At 39.8% G+C, this 23,156-nt stretch overlaps 1 protein-coding gene across 1 annotated transcript in view; it reads right to left on the reverse strand.

The window, feature by feature from the left end:
- Positions 1-557: 557 nt before the first annotated feature.
- Positions 558-23,156, reverse strand: part of gabrg2 (gamma-aminobutyric acid type A receptor subunit gamma2) — a 49,720-nt gene continuing 27,121 nt past the window's right edge. The window contains exons 7-11 of the mRNA XM_008298293.1: positions 10,001-10,153; positions 6,639-6,844; positions 4,997-5,020; positions 2,113-2,397; positions 558-1,078 (exon numbers count right to left, since the gene is read on the reverse strand). Of these exons, the coding sequence (XP_008296515.1) occupies positions 2,119-2,397; positions 4,997-5,020; positions 6,639-6,844; positions 10,001-10,153 (662 nt within the window). The 3' untranslated portion in view covers positions 558-1,078; positions 2,113-2,118. The remainder of the gene's footprint in view (positions 1,079-2,112; positions 2,398-4,996; positions 5,021-6,638; positions 6,845-10,000; positions 10,154-23,156) is intronic.

Here is a 23,156-nt window from a genome sequence, read left to right on the forward strand (position 1 = left end):
TCAATGAATAAATAAATAAATACCCCATTACCCCCGAGTATTCTAGATGGTCAGTCCAGCATAATACAATAAGTATAATATACTGTATGATGATATACTGTAACAATGCTGAAATTACAAAATATATACCCTTTTTAAAATCCCAAGGGCTTGACAAATGTTTTCTTCCATTTATAATTTATGTACATAAACAATGTGATTTACACCCATTCTTTGTGAGTTTACAAGTCATACTGCAGCACTGTCTCCATTGATTGCATACTGGTGTCTATCAAAACTGATCTGCAAGGGGTTCTAATTCATGTGCATTATATGTTATCATACAAGACATTTACAATTCAGACGCCTCCGCTGTGTTCTCTGCTCTCGTCACACATTCAAGCAAATTTTTAAGGGTGGGGGGGAAGGTAAAAACAAATGAAACAACAATGAACTTCTGCTCAGCCCTGCAAATCAGTTTCCTCACTGTGTAATGATTTACAATCTAAATGTGATTCTGGAAGTGAGAGGCTTGATAATAAGGCTTCCACATCTGTTCTTGACACAAGCAGATGCTTTTTTTTTTGTCTTTTTGAAATGCTCAAGTTTATTTATTATTAAGACTTTTTTTTTTGTCATCTTAAATGAACTCTGCTTGACTGCAAAGTGCCCTCCAGCTGTCTTCACTGACATTTGCACTGAGGTTTAGATTAGTCTCAATGCCGCTACTTGAAGGTGAAACTCAACCTGTGGTGTTACAGCTGCAGGTGTCACTCTGATAACGCAAAGGGCAAGTAATGATTCGTTTTTATAACAACACGTAGCTTGTTTTAATATAGTTTCTCTTGTACCTGCTTGCGTAACCAATATACAATAGTGGTGTGTCATTATGTAAATGTGGGCTTTTAGCAGCACATGGAGGAGGGGCTGAAGGGTCAGTGTTGTCTATGCTGCAAGCTAATAGATGTGAGGAAAACCATTAAACCAGTTGTCTGGGCTGATCCTCCCACCTGTACGCAAGGATGATTCCTCGACTTAAAAAGATGAAGTGGGCCCTTTTTTTTTTTTTTTTTTTAAATCAGTTGATTTTCCAATTTTCCTAGAAAAAGAAAAAGTAGAATTAAATCCTGAATGATAATCAACAGTTGATTGTTTATTTTTTTTTAATCTTTTAGTTTCCATAGCCAACAGTAGAAGACCATAAAATATGCTGATTTTTGGCCTGAAAGGTGCATGCAATAAATGTAAACCACTATGTAATAGTAAAATATATACAGTGTCTGTACAGTTGAGCGTTGTCCATAAATAGCATCATCGCACTCTGACCACACATGAATAATGCAATGTGTAATTTTGCCAACATGTTAGCAAAAGAAAAGGAAATAATTTTGCGTCATCAAAATGGATCTGTGTCACTGTCTAACATTGCTCTTTTAAAGTGCTTCAGATTTTGTGTTTTAAGTGAAAAAGAAATGGTGATAATAATAAAAAAAAAAAGACAGTTAATTCAATTTATATTATTAATTTAGACTTAATATTCATCATGAGGACATGACTGGTTATGCTATTTTTAACTTGCTATTTATTTGTTCTCTTCAATGCTGTTTTATGTTTTTATTAATGTTTTTAAATCCATATCTTTTTATTTGTGTCATCATCAATCAGAAATAATTTCATTTCACTTTTGTCTTTAAATGATCTTCAAAACTAACTTGAAATTTCAGAATAGCTATTTATTTTCACTTTTTTATTGTGAAATTATTTGATTAGACTAGACTAAAACAATCGGGTTAACTACGATTTATACAAGCTTTAAAATTTCAATTCAAAATTCCAAAACAAAATAATAAAAACAAAGCAAAACTTTTGATCTCTCACACAATCGACGTTTTCACAGCACATCTATAAACCTCTTCACACCAGTTAAATGTAATGCTACAACATTTGCAATGTCTGTTAAAGTTATCTGATAAAACAACTCAAATTTAAAGGGATTAAAACAACAGAAAGAGAAGAAACACTCAAAATCAAATCTCTGGGTATTTCAGTGGGTCCCCTCCTTTTAAAATGTCACTTGCTGGCGCAGAGCATATGTAGAATGTAATTGACTGTATGATAAGGCTGGATACACACCCGCGCCTAGAGATAGAGATAGGAGACCCAGTAGACCAGGTTGAAGAGACCGAATGCAGTAGGGAAGAAGATGCGTGCATATGAGTCTATCTTGGCGATGCGGATGTGCAACCTGCCGTGCCGCCAGGCTCCGGAGCGGCAGTCTTCGAAACAGCAGAAGAAGCTGGTGCAGTCCTTTCCGTCCAGACACTCGTAACCGTACTCCTCATCTCGCTCCTGCATGTGTGTGGCGTTGTTCATCTGAATGGCTGTGGCCGAGCGTGGACGGATGTCCACTGTGGGTGTCTGCTTTTGACAGGACAAAATGACACAGTTAGCCACCGGAGCCTCAGAGCGGTGTCATCAAGGCTTCACTGACATACCAGGGGAACTAATTTGAGCTACCATTTTCTCTCTCCCACTTAATTTTAGGTCATTAGTCAGCAAAATGTAATTTGCACCTTCAACTTGCCAATAGACCCTTTTAATGTCAAGAAATACGAGTAAACCCATAACTACCACCTGTGGTTGTAATTAGTGAGGCTTATAGTAACAAAGGGTCAATCCCTGTGGAACCCATGATGCAAATTACAGCTTTGGGCGGGGGTATAGCTGGCAGCTGAGGCAATCATTATATTTTTAGTACAGTAGTTCATTTTGCTTTATTTAGAAGCTATATAAAGCTAGTGCTGGGCAATGCCCCTCCATTTCTTATTATGGTTATGCTCCTGCTGCTGCATAGCATTCAAAATGCTGACTAAGCAATTTGTTGTAAGGTCCATTTCAAGATGTTTTAGTGCCCAGTGATTCAACAAAATGTCCTAATTTGAACCGGAATGTAAGTGGTTTTTCTGAAATACATTTATGAGCTATGTTGTAACTAGCTTATGATACATCATAAAGCTAAGCTTAGGGAGGAGCATGTGTTGGCAGATGTGCAGCTCACAGCTCAATATTTCTCCAGCCCACTCTTTCTGTCACTAAACGGGTTAAAATAAAGCTCTTTTTTTCGTTCTTTCTTCCAATCTGTGCTCACCACTGGAGGGCACATGCCTTTCATTTGTGAAGATGCCTAAAATAGGACAGTGACATCAGTGGTTCTATGGCCCTGTCATTTTAAAAGGGGGAGACAATTAGTATTCAAATAGACTGTTTTCATCAGCTTTTATCTGGAAATGCCACGCCACCTTTGCACAAATTGGAATTCTGGCTGTTTGGCAGATTAAATGCTTTCTCCTCCCCCCTCTTTGGCAGAAGTGGAAGATTCCTGACCTTGCTGATAAACTAGGATGTCAAGCTCATCATTTAAAAGAGAAACACTGAGTTTAGAGCTGTCCAAAGTTCAGCTTCTAAGAATTTCATCTCACTGCTTTCCTTTAAGACGGTGACCCCAGTCATCATTTCAGTTGTTCCCTATGTTTTGTAACACAGAGACAATAACCTATAAGTGACTACACTGGCACTCCAACATGTATTTATGCTCTGTGTTGTGGGAATATGAGCTACTTTTGATCAGCTCTTCCATCACATAAAAGTAGATACTTTTTTGTTTTCATCTGCCACATAAATGAATTTTACCTCCTTTTAATGTATCTACAAAAAGCATGCTTGCTGCAAAAAAATTAGGTCATTGCAGTTTTCGTTTTGAACATGTCATTATCTGCTGTAAACATGCATCCTCGAACAAGCTTAAAGTATTGTTCAAAGAAAGGTTCATTCCCTACGACTTCTCATCTGCCCAGCACTAGTGCACAAAACTGCTGTCCCTTTGAAAACGATACATAACCACAACAAAACAACATACGGGTTAGTTTCAGCTTTTTTTTTTTTTTTTGTCCTTATTAACGGACCGTATGTTAAGTTTATGAGGGGATTAGCAGAGCAGGTTATGGCTCGGTTCTCAAAGGGGATCGGTTGCACTGAAAGGAAGCGCAGTGGAAAGCTCAAGCAGAAGGAGCGTTAATAGCATCCCGCCGCATGGCCTGGTCAAGCTGGGCTATGCTGAATCGGTGTTAGCAAAAAATAAATAAATGAATAAATAAAAACAAGGAACCAACACAGTTGCATTGGCAGCTTTAACTGGCTGAAAGTAGACAACCGCTCAGAGGAGACAAAATGTGGAAACACTTCAGGTTCATTACAGGAGAATTTCATTCATGTTTCCATACTGCAGGTCGATTTTTCAACAGTGCATTCAGACTATCTCTGAAAATCCAACTTCCATGCCCTATTGAAATATAGATGCGGGACCTTTATGTGCATAAACAGCTTGCCTGGTGGGTTAAATTTAGATCTTTACTAGCTTTCACCCACCCTGGCTGCTTTGTGGGTGTTTATATATTACCATGTGTTAATCTTCTGAATGAACTTCCAATTCTAATTAGACTTAACACAGTGCACGGGTTGTCTGTTTCAGTCTGTTAAGGCTCTGCTGACTCTGTAGGAAGCGTCAGGTTGAGAAGCCCAACAAACACACAGGTATAGATTTACTGGCAGGAGAAGGGAAAGAAGAGGAAGCTATTGTAGCAGCTGCTAGTTCACTGTGGTAACAACAACAAAGAGTGAAACAGGACAGAGGGAGCCAGAATGAGTCCACACTGGGCCTGGACTATTACATTCTTCTGGACACGGGATGTGTGGGATGCTTATTTGAATTTTAAAAACTGCATAAGTATGTCTGGCTGGCTGCCTCCGCACTGTGCACTGCAGAGCGCCCCTTTTTTAATGTTATCTCTGATACCTATTTAGTAACTGAGGAGGAGTACAGTAAGAATGCAGGTAGATAAAGAGGGAAAAGAGAGAGAGAGGCGTATCTGCTGTAGAACAGACAGAAAAGCAGTGAGGTGCTGGGGGCTCAAAGAGCCAAAATGCAGCAGACACATGCAGTCAGACACAGGCAATATACCTTTGAGGAAAAGAGCCGGAGGAGCTTTTGTCCAGACAGGAGAAAAAGAAATTGTGGAATTGAAAGAGAGTAAAAAAATAAAGAAAATAGAAAAAAGAAAAAAAAAAGAATACATGTAAACAGAGAACAAAAAAATCAATAACCAGAAAAATAAACATAAAGTAAATGTGTGAAATATACAAGTACTGTATCGTCTAACTCAGAATGGAAAGAGAAGTAATATACTGTAGAGAGACATACATGTTACGAACAGACACAGGGGGAGATGCATGGTGGGATATATGTATCTCACATGCTTCTTATGCAGCATCGCCTTAAGGAAAATATCACTACAAAACTACAAAGATTAAGTATACACCATCCAGTATTCACACTTCACATACTCCTCATTAGTGACATCATTACATTTTCAAGTGATTTTTTTTTGTCTTACACAGCATTTCATTAAGCATTTTCATCAGCACCGCTATGCATAGCTGATGTAGTAATTCATGACTGTATTTTAAAGGAAATAAACTGTTGCAGAAACCCCATGAGATTCACATCACATGAAACCACAGGAACTAGCAAGTAGTGGAATCGATTCTTTTTTACATTCCCTTATATTTCCTCGATTTACGGTTATTTCCATGTTTTTAATTAATAACGAACATCAAAAATAATTTCAGTTGAAGACCTCCTTTCTTCGCATTCTTCCTCCTCCCCACGTCTTGGCAAGTCAAGCAGAGAACCTAGAAAAGCCCCTCTGAGATGGCAAACTGGCATTACACCTTCTACTTCATTATTCATTCATTCGTCCACGAGACAGACCATGTGCAAAACCTCCGTTACAGGGGCTAAAACTAGATCGCCCCACTTTCCTCCAAGTTCCAGTTCAATACTCCTCTTCGCCCGAGTGCAGCATACTTAGAGGTTTAAGATTTAATGTCCTTCATGTCCAAAAAAATGCTCCCAAGATGGATTTTGGTTACCTATAACCATGTTTTTTTTTTGTTTTTTTGGTTTGGTTGGTTTAGTAATCCAAAAACTAATGCATAAAGACATAAACTTAGTGAACTTTAAGTGATAGATTTGAACTAATTTCCATTAGAAATCTCCATTTCTACAACCACAAGCCAACTCTAACAGATTAGCTAGAACTGTAAGTCAAAGGTAAACATACACTTAAGCATTAGGTGTTAGGATATTCGGTGAGAGCTTGTGGCCCTTAAACCGAGCTGCCATGATCTCTTGAGGGATTTAAGGCTCATATGAGGCCAACTCTACTGCCGTGTGACCTGGATCTAAATTACAACTGTAACAGATGTGTGGTGGATTATGAAAAGGTTCAAGCTGCACGCCTCGCTCATTGAGTAATTTGAGGTGGTGGCCCGTGGGAAGATGCTCCCTTAGGGATTCTAAGCAGTGTATAGCTTTTTTCCCCCTACAGCTTAACTCACTACTGTACCACGGTGGGGGAAGGATAGAAATTGTGTAGGGAGAACCTAGCCTTTAACCTAAATAAAAGGTTCTGTCAACACTGATTATACGTCCTGATATTTTCTTTTAAAACAATGATACTTGTGGTTTGGGCAATACCTGAAACCTCAAGGTATACTTGGAAAGAATAAATCTATTTAGTTAGTTTTGGAACAGCGCTTACCGGGTTTTTCTTCTTCTTGTCCTTTTTGGCACTCGGCTTCCTGTTGCTGACAAAGTAGTGCAGCGTACCGTACTCTATAAGTGCGGCGAAGACGAAGATGAAGCAGACGGACACAAACAGGTCCATGGCAGTCACGTAGGAAACTTTTGGAAGAGATTTTCTAGCTATGGTACTCAAGGTGGTCATGGTCAGCACAGTGGTGATGCCTGGTAATGAAATAACAGAAAACAGGGACAATTAGATCAGATTAAATGTAGACAAAGGACAAGTTGAATTGATCTTCTGAATGGCGCTCAACGGCATTTATCATTGCAAATGCCGAATGCCTTTATATCTTAAAAAAAAAATACTCACAACAAAGTCTTATCACTGTATCAGAATCTAATTTTGACCCTCGCATATTGTGTATTTTCTGTTATTGAGTGGTGTAGTTATAACAATTAACATAAAAAAAGAAAAATATGATTTAAAAACATCTAGAAATTGCATCTTTTTGCTATAATTGTTAAAAAAAATATTTTGAAAAGTTGTAAATCTACTGCTCCTACATACTGTATGTTTACTCAGTATTACACTTTACAAAAGCAGATCACTTTACCGGATGTTTTCTGGTAATCGCATACATTAAATTACAGTAAAATAATATTGTGGTTGTTAGGCTGTTGTGTTCTTTCGTGGTGTTGTGTTTGGATAGGCCAAATAGTGTGTATGCTCCCACCACCTCAGGTCAGTGGTGTTAATCTCCACATCTGTTATTTCTGGAAGTTTAGGAACCCCTGATGAAAGCATCTTGCAGTACATAATGTGCAGTTAAACTTAAATGCTGTAAAGCACTTTGCATCGCTCTATTGTATGAGGTACATTTGGAGGTACATGAGGTACATATGCTCTATTGTATGAGGTACATTTTTATGCGTTGCTCTATTGTATGAGAAGTGCTATATAAATAAAGTTTGATTTGATTTGATTTGTGATGAAGTTAAACATGTTGAGCACGATGCTTCCAGCTTTATCCAGACATTTAATGATGTAATGCATTAGGGGGGGGAAAAACAAAAAAACAGATTACATAGTTTGCCAGTACTATCATCTCCAAATACTTTCACTGTTGGAAGAAGGTTGAAATGAACTGAAGCCCAAGTGAGATTCAAAATTGGAGTGGACCTTTTTTTTTTTCAAATAATTTTCACAGATTGTGCACCAGATTTCTAAAGTGTTAATTCCAAAAACCATGTGCTCATACATTTTTCGAACTCAGGAACACATGTGCTCCTAAATGTTTCAGTATAGGAGGTACATTTTTCAAAGTGGGAACACAAGCGCTGCCTGGGGGACGAAATGAATCACCAGAGAGTTGAAGGTCTGCATAATAATGAATTTAGCTGCATTAATTCATTAATTTATACATTTGTTTATTTACTGCAGTGCGACATAACAAAGAAGGATATGTGAGCTGACAAATGATCACTGACGGGACAAAACGTGCAGACATCAATGCGGTATGCAATATTTACATGACATCAAGACAATGCAAAGTGTTTATAAGAGGGACAGTGAGGCTGTGTTTTTTGATGTGTGTGGTGCTGTTTGTGCATATGGATCATAGTTGGTGTGTGGAATTAGAGGTAAAATGCTAGAGATTTATTTTATTAATCAAAATTCCATTGTGAAACTGTGACTAAAGAAATTTAATATTGCTTAAAAAGGTCTTAACAGCAAAAAAAAGAATCATTTTGAGAACTTTAGGGGATTTTGTAACAAACAGAGTGGAAATATTAAGTTGTGGGCCTCGTACAAAAAGAACTAATGCTTGCTCTTTAACTGCAAGCTCTTAACAGCCAAGAGGGAATAGTAAGCAGTTGTTTTACTGTCCCGTTGATCCACATACTTAGTCCTTATCAGTTCATCTGCAATTGACCACAACACCGACATACTACATTCCTATACGCACCATCTGGTATCCATCTCTGGTAACCCCTTTTACTCACTGTGTGCCTCTAATGACGATGTAGAAGGAGGCGGAGTGATGGCACATGATGAGGGAATGTGTTTTCACTAAGTACACAGATACAGCAGATTACCAACAGCAGCATCACATCCCCCAAACAGCAACAAACAAGCAACCGACATGACCGCCTGCTTCCTTTAAATGTATCATACGTGTAAAGGGGAATTGTTTTGCGCATAGAGGATGATTTATGTCTAAATTTAATGTGAACTGAATGACATCAGTCTACGTCAAGATTAACATTGTAGTGTTGTGAGTGAATTGATATATTTCTGGATGGCATTGAAGGATTAAGAATTATGTCATCTGCATTAATCCGCTTCCTAACCACTCGGCTGCGTGTACCTCCCGCATCATCTTTCAAAGAGGAAATTAAGACATTTGACTCCTGGTACAATTTTAGCAGGGAATTAATTGTGTTATTACTTCAACTGCAAATCATGTCTGGAGCTGCAAGAGAGAAAGAAAGAGAGAGAAAAAAAACAACAACCTATTTTTAGAGAGATTAATAACAGACAACTTAGTGATGATAGTAAGGTAGAATGAGGGTTTGTGCCTGCAGGGATTGTTTTACATTTAGTTATGCTCGCTTTTACTCGTTAATAATCACATCACATGGACTTGAGGTCAGGCTTCGGAGCCTTAAGGGGCCAACAGGAAAGCTGACTAAGGAATATGTATGTAACTGCATCACGAGTGAACTTCTGAGGATGTCCACTGGACGCCAAGGGCAAGTTCAAAAGCTGACAAATTTCCTTGAAATCCTCGTTTTTGCCCTCTTTTTTTCATTCCGTGTCCCTTTTTTCCATTCTGTGAAGAGGCCACCTGCATTATTATTGTGCTGAGGCTGCATCTCTGCATCTTCCCTGCTGTATTGCATAATTAATGCCTCATTAAGGCATGCACGCAAACATATGTGCCAGGATAGGCTCTTCTAATCAAGATGCACTAGATTCCTAAGCAGCTGCCCTGTCTCAGAGGGGAAAAAGGAGGAGGAGAGAAAGGATGTTGAAGGAGAAGAGAAAAGGAAAAAGTGAGAACTGCAGGAAAGAGGAAGCCTAAGCAGAGGGATTTACAATACGAGGTTGTGTGTTTGACCACCACAGGCTTCTTGATGTGTTTCACAGCAGGGATTAATTAAGGTCAGGGTGGCCTTAACGAACCTCACAACTGCAGCGTATCTGTTTGGGCTTGCTGAATTGATTGCAAAAAATGAACTAAAACAAAGAAGTTGGAACAAATTACAGAGATGTGTAGCCTTGAAGAAAAGGAGAAACTGTTTTAGCTGATGTTAGGTTGCATTAAATATGATCAGTTGCAGAAATACTGTAACTTTGTGTTTTGTCTTTGTTACCTAATGACGTCCTAGCAGGTACTGCATCCTTGTTGATCCAGAATGAGACCCAGGAGAGAACAACAATTAGTGTGCATGGGATGTAGGTCTGGATGGTAAAGTAGCCCATTCTCCTACTCAGGTCAAAGAAGACGGTCAGCACCACGTAGTCGCCTGTGCAGAGATAAAATAAAAAAAGAGGAGAGCAGATAGAGTGAGTGAGGGCTCTATAGAATGTATAGTAAAACAGGGTTATAAAGCATATATGAGACATTAAATATTTAATGTAAAAAGTGCAAAAGCGGCAAAAATTATGAAACTTGATTATCAATTCACAGTCTATACCTAAAAAATGTACAATAGGAAAGTATATCCACTTAATAAATCATTTCACACCATCTGCTGTGGTCTAAGAAGATCAAAAAAACACCAAGAAAAGATTAGACAAACTGTTATGTCTTCAATACATAATGTTGTGTAACCAAAATGTTCACTGCATGTTTGCCCAAGGCAGCCTGAGATCTAAAATGAATCGGAATGATTCAGAGAGCTGGAGCTGGACTTGCTTGGATGCACACACAAACCCTTGTCTCCTGCCAGTAGTTAGCTGGAACATGAACATCAGCATCCAGCTGATGATGAGCCATCCCTGGCTGGCTGGCTGACCCAAGCAGATGTTGGGTGTTAAGAGGTTGAGGTTAGCTGAGCCCAGATAGACCTGACCCTGACAATATGGATCATCTGGCCCGCCTGCTTAAACTGCATGCTAAGCATCCATGCCAACCATGCAGGAGCTCCTACATGCACACATGTGAACCCTTATGCAAATGTGCTCCTAACACCGTTGCAATGAGGGTGAATTGAACCAGTATTAAACCGAGAGACAGACGTGTGTAAAGGAAGCAGTCATCATACACACACACACACACACACACACCTTCCAATGGCATCCCTGCCAGCTTGACAATGCAGCAGTGCTTGCCAATAGTTACTGTCCTCTTTAGTTGTCTACCACTGTACCTGTCTGTCTCTGTGAGTTTAATGACAGTTCACTGCTGGCCTCCAGCTCAGTCAGATGTCTGCTAATTGATTAACATCAGACAATTAACAGTGTCGGGAACCTCCTCTGGCCTTGCGCTATGGCTTGTAACCTGCAGGGCAGAAACATACGCTCTCTCAGATATGTATCTATGTGTGTGTGTGTGTGTGTGTGTGTGTGAGCGAGTGTGTGTTTAAGCGCCCATGGCACGTGAAATAGTCTCTGCAGCTGGGGAGCGAACAGCTGGCTAATAATTTTCCTCATGAGAAAGGGCGCACAACACATACTGCAGTTTACTGAAAAACAGCCAACATCTGTGTATTTGTGTGTTAATGAGAGACAGAGAGGGAAAAAGAGGAGACTGTCAGTGTTTATTATGTCTGCGAGCATGTGCTCTCTGTGTTACACAGTGCTCATAGTGTCTGGACAGGGACCCCGTCTTTGTGATTTATCTCCGCATGTACCCCTTTCATTCACCCGGCCATTGATAGCATCATTAAATAAACCAAGTGCAATAACCCCTGCAGCACAACCATAACTGTTCATATCACCATGTGTGCTTTCTGCTGATGCAGGCAGGTGTGTGGAATATTACAGTGCACTGCCTGGATTTGTAGGAGTGCTGGAGACACATGAAGGCTGCTCTCAGGGGTCCCGCTGCCCACTATTTTGTGTTTATTAACATTACATTAGCAGGGGCCCAAAACCGGGACCCCTGACAGCTGAGAAACTGCCGGTTAATACACTTATTCCAGCTTGGTCAGCAGCACAAAGGCTTCTTCACATTTCCTCAGACTCTTAACGATAATGGACTTTCCACCACAGGGGTGAGGTCGGTTGGTGCATGACCCTCCTGCCATACGCTCCTCTTCATCTGTTCGCCAGTTTCATTACGGGCCACAGCACTTGCCAAGAAGACACTTTGAGAAGGTGCTATCGACCGATGCCCTCCTCTCTGGCAAGATGATGTATCAGTTTCAGAACGCCTGCCATTACAGCCCTGTAGTAATGCATCGGTTTGTTAATGACTTCCTGATTCCACTCAAAACAAAATGGTTTCTAGTTCCCTCACTGGCTTAAGTGTTTGGCAGGGATTTCACAACATAGCCATTTGCGGAGCAAATACTTTTGTGCTTCAGATAAACAGTCCCAACACAATCAGCAGACTGTGTGAACACAGATTTGTTTTACACGGAGGTGTGGATTCACCATGTAAAATCTTGATGTGATCGTATGAGCTGTCAAATTATGCTGAAATCAAGTTTTGTTTGGAAAAAAGTATAGAGCCCATTAGAGCCCATGTGAAAACGGTGGTATGTGTGGGGCTGGGGTGGGTAACGCACTGAGTATTACTGTCTTTATCATCACTAGAAGTTGCTTAAGTCACAAATTTCAGAATCCTGCACACATGAGTTCTATCTACTATCATTAGAGGCATCAGTGTTGCTGTCTGAACATATAATTAAATTATTTTTGATCTTGTCTTGTTATTATTATCTAAGAAAATGTACATAAAGTGGAACAGGATTCAAATGATTCCTTTTTGGCATTTGTACAATTTGTACTTATTCAGGTTGGGAGGAGAAGTTTGGTTTTGCAGGCATTACTGCACACTTCAATGTATTCAGGGAAAGTAGATGTTTTTTCACGTGTATACACATGCATTCCTGTGTGTGTGTGGGATGAAAAGCCAGTTAATTTCCCTATATTCCCTACATCTGAGCTTTCATACTGGCGCTCCTACTAATTGGAGCCCTCAATCTAACCTTAGTTAGAACTTGTCGGGTGTGTTCACAAGACTGTTCACACTCTACCTTCACAGCTCCTATAGAAAGGTTCTTTTTTCAAAGCAGTTAACACAAAGGTTCAATTTAACTTCTCCGGATCAACAATGAATATAAAGCAGCTGTCATACGTGATGCTGTGATCTAGCAGCCCTCACGTGTATCCAATAACACCCACATTTCCAGCGATCCTACAGGTTCTTTGCTCATTTTATGATAAGCCACTCAATTTCATGCGGTAATTTCCCCAGTTACAAGAACACACGGATCTCTGCGGAGGCAAGCCATTCGGCCCTCGCTGTTTTCTTTGCCGCTCTGTTGTAAAAATTCCTAAAAGTTCAAATTTTTGCCAATCCTACCAATCTTATTGCCATAATTACATCGCTATCAATTCAGCCCAGACCTTTCTGTTTACAATTCATGAATAAAGGAATGCTGATGACAGCTGTGTGAAAAATCAACGACGCAGAAACGGCTCAAAACTATTGTTTGTATTAAGATATGGTTTGAAGTATTTTTATTAGGATCACACATTTTCTTGGCAAAAGCGATTTACTATGAGCTGATGTAATCTACAGAAAGCAATAAAAACTTGGCGGGCATGATCATTCATCAGAAAACAGTGTTGCTTTATTGTTAAAAGCCGCAGAGACAACACGCTCAACAGAATTAGCCACACACAGCAGAGGGAGAGGAAAAAAGGAAAAAAAAAAGATCATTCCTCCAGTATGAGCCTTCCACTGTGTGTAGAAATACAAAGATGGGTGGTTATTATTATTAGAATACTGTAATTGCTATAACGGAACGCATTTGATAAGAGTGTTGAACCTGCAAGAGGAGATGTTGATTTCAGCGCGGCTGTACATTATTGCAGAATAGCCCCAGGGGAGTTCATAAGAATGAAACATGGTAATTCAGGATTGCTGACCAGAAGAAGAAGAAAAAAAAACTGTCAGATCAGAGTATCATTCTCCTGGCAGCTAGGCTGTAAATTGGTGTGGATATAGATGGGCAGGGGAGACCTGAGGCACATGCTGGCCATCCAATGAAGGGAGACAAGCCAGAAACATTGCAGAGCTGCTGACAGGCTGTCTCACTGAGCTCCTCTCCTGTCAGGGGTCATGTATATCAGAGGTGACAGCGGATGCTATTGTGCGTGTGTGTGTGTGTGTGTGTGTGTGTGTGTGTGTGTGTGTGTGTGACTTTGCGAGAAGGAAAAGTAGCTTTGCTAATGACCAGGGTTATGCCTTAGCTGGTTGCCAGGGTCAACAATACTTACAGAGGATGTTAACTCACCACTTTCTGTGACATGACTCTGGGCCATATGAGTGATTAACTAGTTAAAATGGCTTAGCATTTTTCCTCCGCAGGCTACTACGGCTACAGCAGTCGGTGGCGGGATGATGTCACAGCGAGAAGGGGGGGAAAAAAAAGGCACAGCATTGTCATGGTGAGTAACTGCGGCAACACAGCGGCATGATTAAACACCAGACAGGAGTCTACAGAGTTTGATTGCCTTGTTGTTAACATTGTGTTTACTGTGACGGGGACAGATGATTATCCCTCTCTCAGACACACTAATAGCTCTCAAATTATTGAGAGCAAGGCTGTTTATGGGATTTATGACAGGTAGTAAGAAGCTGCCAAAACAGTTTTCCTCACCATTATGTGAAGAATTTAGTAGAGAGCGGAAAAGTTTGACAGATTGTTCCTTTTTTTTTTTTTTTTTTAAGATGATGTGTTGCTGGTAGTACAAGTATTTCCATGCTGGGATGTACCACTACAGGTGTGCTGTAGTGGTACATTCCAGATTGTACCAAGTCAGGATACTCAGTTGATTATCAAAGGCCTTAAACTCGGCAAAAATGCAGTTGCTACATTATGTCCCTGTTTTTATTGTGTTTTCACGGCCCATATTACCAAACACCTTATAATTAATCAAATCAACCCCAGTAATCACCACACAGACCATGCAATAATTGCCTGTTCTGCCCACTTGGCAATCCAGCCATCTAAAAAAAGGAACAATTTTTCGTTAACAAATTGTTACATCTCAGGCCACAAATAAACATCGCCTTTATTCCTTGTCCTTGCCTAAATAGCTTTATCTCTCTACAGAATTTAGGCACCCAAAACTCCATTAGCAAGTTTATTTCCATCACATGTACTTAAAACAAATAAAAAACAAGGGCAAAACATTTATGAGCCACTTCTCTCCCAGTCTGTTTTCATTATATCTGTTTTTCCAGCTTACCTCGTCTAAAAATGGCTTCATTATTTCTTATTCACACACTGACGAGAAATGCGATTCACACTCATTACATAAGCTTGAAGTTCTACGATTCAGCTCTCACGCTCCTTTCTGCCCATGTTTAATATATCACCTCTTTCCCTCTCTCTTTTTTTTACCCTGGTCTTATTTTCTGTTCTAATCATTTTGGCCTGGTGACAGGACTTATCCTCACTCAGCAGTCACGACACTGATAGCTAGACTTATTTGTCCTATTTGTGCTTCTTTATAAGGGACAGATGAGCCGCAATTCAAAATAAACACAACTAATTTGGGAGGCTTAAAAGCAAGGAGACAAGAGATGAGAATTTAATGTAGTAGACAATGATAGAAAACTACTGAAGCTTTCCAGAGACGTCCTCTAAATAGATCTGTTCAGGCTAGTTTTGTCAAGGTGAGTTGATATTTTAACGCAAGTAGTCAGAAGAAGATAAATGGACAACATTTGCATATGCTCTCAGTAATATATTTAACTCTGTAAATAGCTTCATGAGTGATATAACGCCTTTTTAGGCTTTTTAACTTTTATCATTTTTGTCTATAGACCTGGTTTCAGGGGGAAAAAAACAACAACAAAAAATAAAAAAGCAGAAAAAGCAGTTTGCAATAAATAAAAGAAGCCCTAAGTAGTTAGCTGCAGCAGTAATAACCACTCAGAAGGCTGAAAAGCCTTCAGAGCCTCGAACAGAAAATCTAAGAGCAAGGACGTCAAAGCACAGACTATATTTTTTTATAACTGAGAAACGACCCTGTGTAAAAACATGAATGCAGTAAAAGTTTATTATCAAAGATTTATGTTAAATAATCTACAAGTACCTCCCACCTTTAGGAATGGCAGTAAGAGAATATAAATGTTTCTTCTCCCGTTATAAAATTACATCTCAGGGTTTAAAAATTCTAGTTTCTTGTGCATCATTGACTCATTGTAGCCTGACATTGCAAGATAAATGTGCAAATGTGAATTACTTTGAAACATCTCAGTTCATTTTCAATTTCCTCTGGACCAATCAGAGCAACGAAACGTGTGACGTAGCGCAGGAGTACGAAAGCAGCTCCTGTCATCGCATCAAACCCGCCCCACAATGGATAAACGGTGGAGATTGGCCCGGTGTGGGCAATGCCGGGTGGAAATCTGTTTGAACGGGAGGGGGGCCAGACGCATTCTGCCAGAACTAATGAAACATGAGCTCTCAGAATCGTCTGGTTCCCAGGCTAGACTCACTGAGTTGTGCACAATAAAGCTTCTTGCTGCATGGTCAAAATCAGATGAATTTGAGAAATCCGTCAACATTTGCTACATCTGACCTTATTGTAATGTTCCACTTTAATGAATCATAAGCGCTTGTTTGAGAAAACACACTATTACAGGATATCTTCAGGATGATTTTTCAGCCCATAAATGCCACAATACGCTGGTCTGTACAATCACAATAATGTTATTTAAATCTAAATTGGATGGATAAGCTCAGACAAAGATTGTATGAGACAAAACAATCAGTCCCCCATTTCAATGCCAGTGGCTTTGTGCTATTACAGATTACAGTTTTGGATCGCTGGTGTTAAGCTTTGAAATATAATTAATTATATTCAACTGTATTTCTCAGAACTATGGCACTGGTTTAGGTTTGTGAATACACAGACTAAGCAGCAGTTTTAAGAATCTTTTACAATTAAAAACAAATGTTTGCCCTGAACATGTACCCTGAAAAATGCTGTTTTCAGTGATACTCCTTTTGCTTGCATTCATGCAGGATTCCTAGAATTCATATGAACACTGCACCCTCTCATACAGATTTATGGACAATTTTATTGAAGGTAACACATTTGCATCAGGGCAGGTTAATCCTCTTAGTAAACAGAGTCCAGGCTTAGATGACTTGAAATTGAATTTCACTGCAGCCTATGCCAAACTTTCCAGTAAAAGGCCTCTGATACATTACAGTATCAGTGACGTGTATTAGCATAATGCAGAGATAATATATACTGTGCTCTATTTAAGGCTTAGTATGGTAATATCCTATACACCACGTGTCATGTAAATATCGATACCGACGAGTTCTTCTATCAAAATACTAGGGAAAAAAAAGCATTTATCTGGGGTAAGTGCTTCCCTGGAATTGTGGTGATGTGCTGCACAGTGTCATTATAATTAAGATTCATGGGAGACTGCTCATTCTGTTTTTGTGGCAATTCTGAGATTTATCCTCTTATGCCATGTATTAACCAAGCAGACACAGAATATTTCACAAAAACTCTATCCTTGTGGCTAATTACTTTGAAACCCTGGGTTGCAGCATATTACCCGGCGCTAATAAGCTGACTGTGAGGAATAACTAGCACCCTGGCATGGAACTTTATAACAGTTTATTGAGCAGTGAGGACTTGGCCTTGGAACAACTGCCCCTCAGAGGAGCATCAACTCTGAACTGCTTTTCGCCTCCGAACCAGTTCTATCCATCTCAGCGAGGTAGCAAGAAAGGAGTGGTGAAGTCCACTTTGTTTAAGTGCATGCAGATATGAGGCTGTGGCAATAGCTGCTGCAGGTAAAAAAAATTAAATAAAATTCTCCCCCAAAATTCCCCAAAATATGAAAAGGTTCTTACTTTGTTAGTGCTATTAGACTTGCATTATGTCTGTTCTCGGACATATGATGGGCTATAACTGAGTATATTAAATTAAACTGCAGTTTTTAGTTACTTGTGCTTCTTCATAATTAACTTCCACCGTATTTTACAACTGTACTTTCTACTCCACTACATGTACGTGACAGGTAGAGTTGATTATTTTACTTAATTGTATGTGCTCTGATGTATTTTACATTGTGGTATTTCTAGTTTCTAGAACACAACAGGGCAGCAACTGACAGTTATTTATATTATGAACTCATCTGTTCAGTCCTCACTTTGCTTATAAAATTTAAGAAAATGTTAAAAATATAATTGATATCATAAATTCTCAGAGCACAATGGCATGTATTCATGTTGCTTGTACTCTCTGATCACACACACACACAAAAAAAACAAAAAAACAAAACCCCCCAAAAAACCAAAAACAAACAAAACACCAAAATTATCCTGGGGAGGAAAAAAAAAAAGTTTTTTTTTTTTTTTTTTTTTAAAACAAAAATTATTCAACCTACTTAAAGGTTAGTTATTTAAAACAATAAACATTTTATTACACTGGCCTTAGGTACCATTGCTATGACCATATAGTAGGCATATAACAATATGCAAGACTGTTAATTTCACCCACTAGTACTGCACCACAGAAAATATATATACACTACAACATATTACAAGAACTATTAAGAATCTAATATGAAGCAGTGCAATTATTAACAGTAGCACCAGCAGTAGCAGTAAAATAAGATCTGGTACCTGCAGAACAATAATATTGTTCCAAGCATCTAATAAAACATGTCATCATAAATCCCAGTATATGTGCAACTATCTCCCCTCTTGCACCTTCAAGTTTATGAAATCTCTCCTTGTCAAACTCTAAGACCGACCACATCCAGTCAGCACTGACCTTCCAGTACTTTCGTAAGAATTATGTGCCTGAATGATATCTGCACCAGTAGAAGTCAAGAAGGACACAAGCCTTCAAAAACGGCATCTCCAGCAGCTTTGACCTGTTTTGGTATTGGCTGCACATCCATCCCCCTCCTCTCTCTCTCACTTTTTTTATATCCTCTTTTATCCTTTATGCATCTCTCCGCCTCATGACCTCCATCTTTGCCTCGCAGCATCTCAGCCGAAAAACAGGAACTAACAGCGTCTTTTATTTACATCCACTTGCTTTCCCCCCTCTCTTGCAAATTAGATGACTTTAATTTTGTAGTCCATGTCTTCCAGTGTCCTAGTTTATCACTGTGAAACTCTGCAGTTGTGCTGTGGAAAGGTTTGGTGTCATTAAAGCAAAGAAAGGAAAAAAGGAAGAAGTTAAGACTTCAGTATGTTGTAGAAACAGAGCAGTGGGCTACCTTTAATATTGACCTTGTTAAAATTATTCTATTTCTCAGTCTTTGCTCACTCCCTTCAATCCATATCCCTTTGTGCTTCATGGTCTGTCCACCATGAAATAACAAATACCTGCACAGAACACTGAGAGCACCGACAATCTAACATGCCATGTTCCTCTAAATCTGTGCTCCTTCGCTGTGCACCACAGGCGCTCTTTTATATGCAGGTGGTGGTCGATGGGGAGGAAAACAAGCGCCTTATTTTCCCAAAGCAATCTCTTTTCCTATGGCCTATCACCATTCCCTGTTTTCAGGTGTTAATTACTGGCTTATTAGACTGTCAACGGAGAACGGCAGGAAGAGAGCGAGAGAGGCAGAGAGAGAGAAACCAGCGGGGGGAAGGGAAGGTGCCTAAAAAAAGTAGGACACAGGAATACACCGAGCACAAAATAAAAAAATCATCTCTTTGTAAGAGTGAGCAGGGGAGAAGGAATGTAGGGTGGTGGTGGGGGAGGTTGTATAGAGCCAAACACTTGTAAATGTGAATACTGTGAGTGTATGGGGCAGGTTAGGATGTGCGCATGGAGCATGGGAGACAGGGATGGGGAGGAGTGTAAATTGGTATTTAACTTCACAAAAGGAGGATTCTGGCTGAGTCAGAGCATTTTTCCTCCCACTCCTGCCCATCACAACTATCACCCAGAAGCAAGAGGGAGAACTCACAGGAAGAGAGAGAGAGAGAGAGAGAGAGAGAGAGAGTGTGGGGGGGGATGAAGGGAGCGAGAGATTAGAGGGAGCAGCTAGTATAGCAACAGAGTCACACCACGACTAATGGATTGTTTCAGCGCTTCTTAACCTTTAAGAAGTGCTAAACGTCTAAGATGGAGTGGCTGTCATCTGGTAAAAAACTTGCAACATACTATTACGGTGATGAAATGATTGTTTTCATATGCAGCATAAAGTCAAGGATAACTTATTGCGCACCCATTGTGTGGTATTTTCTTTTTTAGTTGGTGGCGAGGTGTAAAAAAAAAAAAATGAAGTCATAAATATGACAAGAAACCTGTGGTTCAATCATAAAGCATTATTTAAACACTATCCTATTACTTTCTGCATTTTCTCTTATCTCATGTTGTACAATTTGTTGCTCTACAGTTTTGTAAATTATTGTGAGGATGAAGTGTTGCTCATCAAGGCAATTTATGCATTGGAAAGTGGAATAATTTCATACAGTATGCTAGGGCTTTCACAGGTGTTTTATTTGATCAGGGATTCAATGTCTCAGCAACAATAAAAACCCATTGGCATTTAGGTGTTATTGCTTTTTGCCTCCCTCTATCATTTCTTGATTAAACCAGGCAGGAAGTGACAAGCATTCGGGTCTCGGTGGCATCATTTTTTTTTAAAAAGGAATTTCATAACATTTTCCCTTTAAATTGCTTTGGATTTCTGCTGTTGAACCCATATGTGACGTAACCATCGCCACACCACCACTGGGAGATTTCACACACCTTCTGACGCCAAGGCAGCATTGCCACATTTTATTTATCCTGTCTCTCTTTTTTTTGTGGATTTCCTCAAAAGAACAGATTTTTTGGTTTGGTAGTACAATAAAAACAAAACATAGCCTTGAGAAAACCCAATTAAACATTGGGTACTACTGACTTGGAGTTTAAATGTTCTCTAAGGACATAGTCAAGATTGTGCAAGATTCATAGAGACAAAAGCAAGATGATGAAAAAAAATAGAACTGGTTAACCATAGCAGAAGATCCTTTACATTCTGAGGACTGTATTATTTCATCGCAGCAGAACTGTACTGTCATTATCTGTTGTAGTTGTCCAGTTGTGTGGGTGAGGGCATGCTTGTATAGTGGAGAAATGATTGCTTAGGTCCCCATTCACAGCAGCCTAAAGATAGAACAGCGGTGCACTCTGCCATCCTATAAGGGGAATCCTTAAGCATCTTAAAGGGTGACTGTGCTTACATGAGTGTGTTTATATATATAGACTGTGTGCATGGCTCTTCATGTATTTGTTTTGCTGACTGTTTCGTCTTGCCAAGCCACTTCCTTTCAACCATAATGCCTCCAGATTTGCCCCATCAAAGAATCATCTGGAAACTGTGGAGCTCCGTAATCTGAAGAAGGCCACTGATGTGTCCCTGGGCTTTCTCCACTCAAACTGAATCACACAGGCGGGCGCACACAGACAACAGGGGCTGCACGGCATGGCTTTTGGAAGGTCACTCTAAGAATAGCTTCCAATACATAAAAAGAGGCTCACATGCAGCAGAGAGCGCACACTGAAATGTGCATGCAAGCAAATGGGCATAAAAAAACATGCAATAATTCATGGACGGGCGCAGACCGAAGCACTCACACTTGCTAACACACACACACACACACACACACACAGATATGTACCACCGGCTGATGCGCATGGGGTGCATTTGTGCTCCGCTAAAAGGACAGGAAATTAACCACCTTGTGTTTCGCTCAAACCATCCCATTATTCACTGCTGAGCAAAGTGAGGTTAGTTGCAAAGCAAGAAAGACGGCAAATGGCATCGATTCCTTTTATGCTTGGAAGGAAAGGCGTCTTGCCCATCTAAGCGATACCTTTTTACACTTATTTATTCCAGTAATGCGGATGATGGTTGCCGACTGTCGAGACAGACCTGCAATGGCATTTGCATGTTAATGTAAATGCACCACACTGGCTACATTATTCAAGGAACTGGATAAAGAAAAACTAATCACCTATTTCTTGATTAAAAAAGGAAAAAAAAATAATGAATCCTGTTTTTCCCTCATATTACATCTTTGTTTGCCTAAACTTGATCTGGTAACACTTGCATCTGTAATGTATTGAAGCGACAACACTGTGGTTGTTGAATACGAATTGTCACCACTCATGTGTCATGTACTTTATAAAAAAATACACATTAGTTTTGTCAGGTTTTTGTCAAGTGGTGCATGTAACGCTACATTTCAGATACTTTTTTACAATCACTAGAATGCTGATTCAAAGCTGGAAATGCTGACCTTTTTCAAATTTTCTCATTGTTTACATACAAAAATGCAATACAACTACACATTTATATATATATAGTTACTGAGACAACCTGTATATACAGTGAAATCCTCACACCATCATACACTGAATATGTGTGACATGGATTCTTTCATCCAATGCCTCTTTGCTGGACAGATAAAATGCCGCTATAAGCATCCAGTTCCATCCCTTCACTCCTCTCCACCACTTGCATGCGTCTCCTCTTTCTGCTGCTTTCGATTTGTTTTCACTGTCTTTGTCGGCACTATGATATCAGTGATCTTCCCTGTCCTCGAGCCCGGCAGATGGGTGACAACAGAGCTCCTAGCGTCTAGATTAACCCAGTCACGGAGGGGTTAACTTTGAGGTTAACAGCATTAACTGCATACCTAGTGCCGCGGCTGTCCGACACTCCGATCCTCTGTATCTAGTAGCTTTGCTCTCAACTCTCCTCTGGTGTCCTTTCAAGGGTCCTTGCTTGTCATAAGCAAGAGTTTTTTTTGTTTATTTTTTTATTTTTTTATTCTAAGCCTGCAAGTGTGTGTGTGCGTGTATGCAAATGTGTGTCTGTGTTTGTAAATGCAGGTATAAGCTTCCAGGCAGTGCAGGCAGCCCTGATGTGAAGTGACATGTTGAGAGACCAAGCCTTTGGACACTGGCTGAGGGAGGGAAGAGAAACCAAATAAAAGCAGACATAGCCTTTATAAAAAGCTACAACACAACACTGCATCAGAGCAGCAGATGGCATGCCCCCTAAGCCCCTTTCATTACAATATCACTCAATCTATCTTTAATCATGCACCACTTTCTATCATGTTTTTTTTTTTTTTTTCTCTCTGAAATAATATACTCTGAGAATTCAGGCACAGATACATGAATGTGGGAGAGGAGTACTGTGACAATGTTGAGCCTGGGAGAGATTGGCTTGTCTCACAAAATGAGAGGCAATCTCTTCCTCTGGCTATTTGCTACCGTCATCGTAGTCTGGATCTGGCCAATTCACCTGAATGCTTGTCTGCTTGGCTTACCGTTACGTGTCCCTCTGTT

Source organism: Stegastes partitus, unplaced genomic scaffold (assembly GCF_000690725.1).
Source record: "Stegastes partitus isolate 25-593 unplaced genomic scaffold, Stegastes_partitus-1.0.2 Scaffold28, whole genome shotgun sequence".
NCBI classification, from domain to species: domain Eukaryota; kingdom Metazoa; phylum Chordata; class Actinopteri; family Pomacentridae; genus Stegastes; species Stegastes partitus.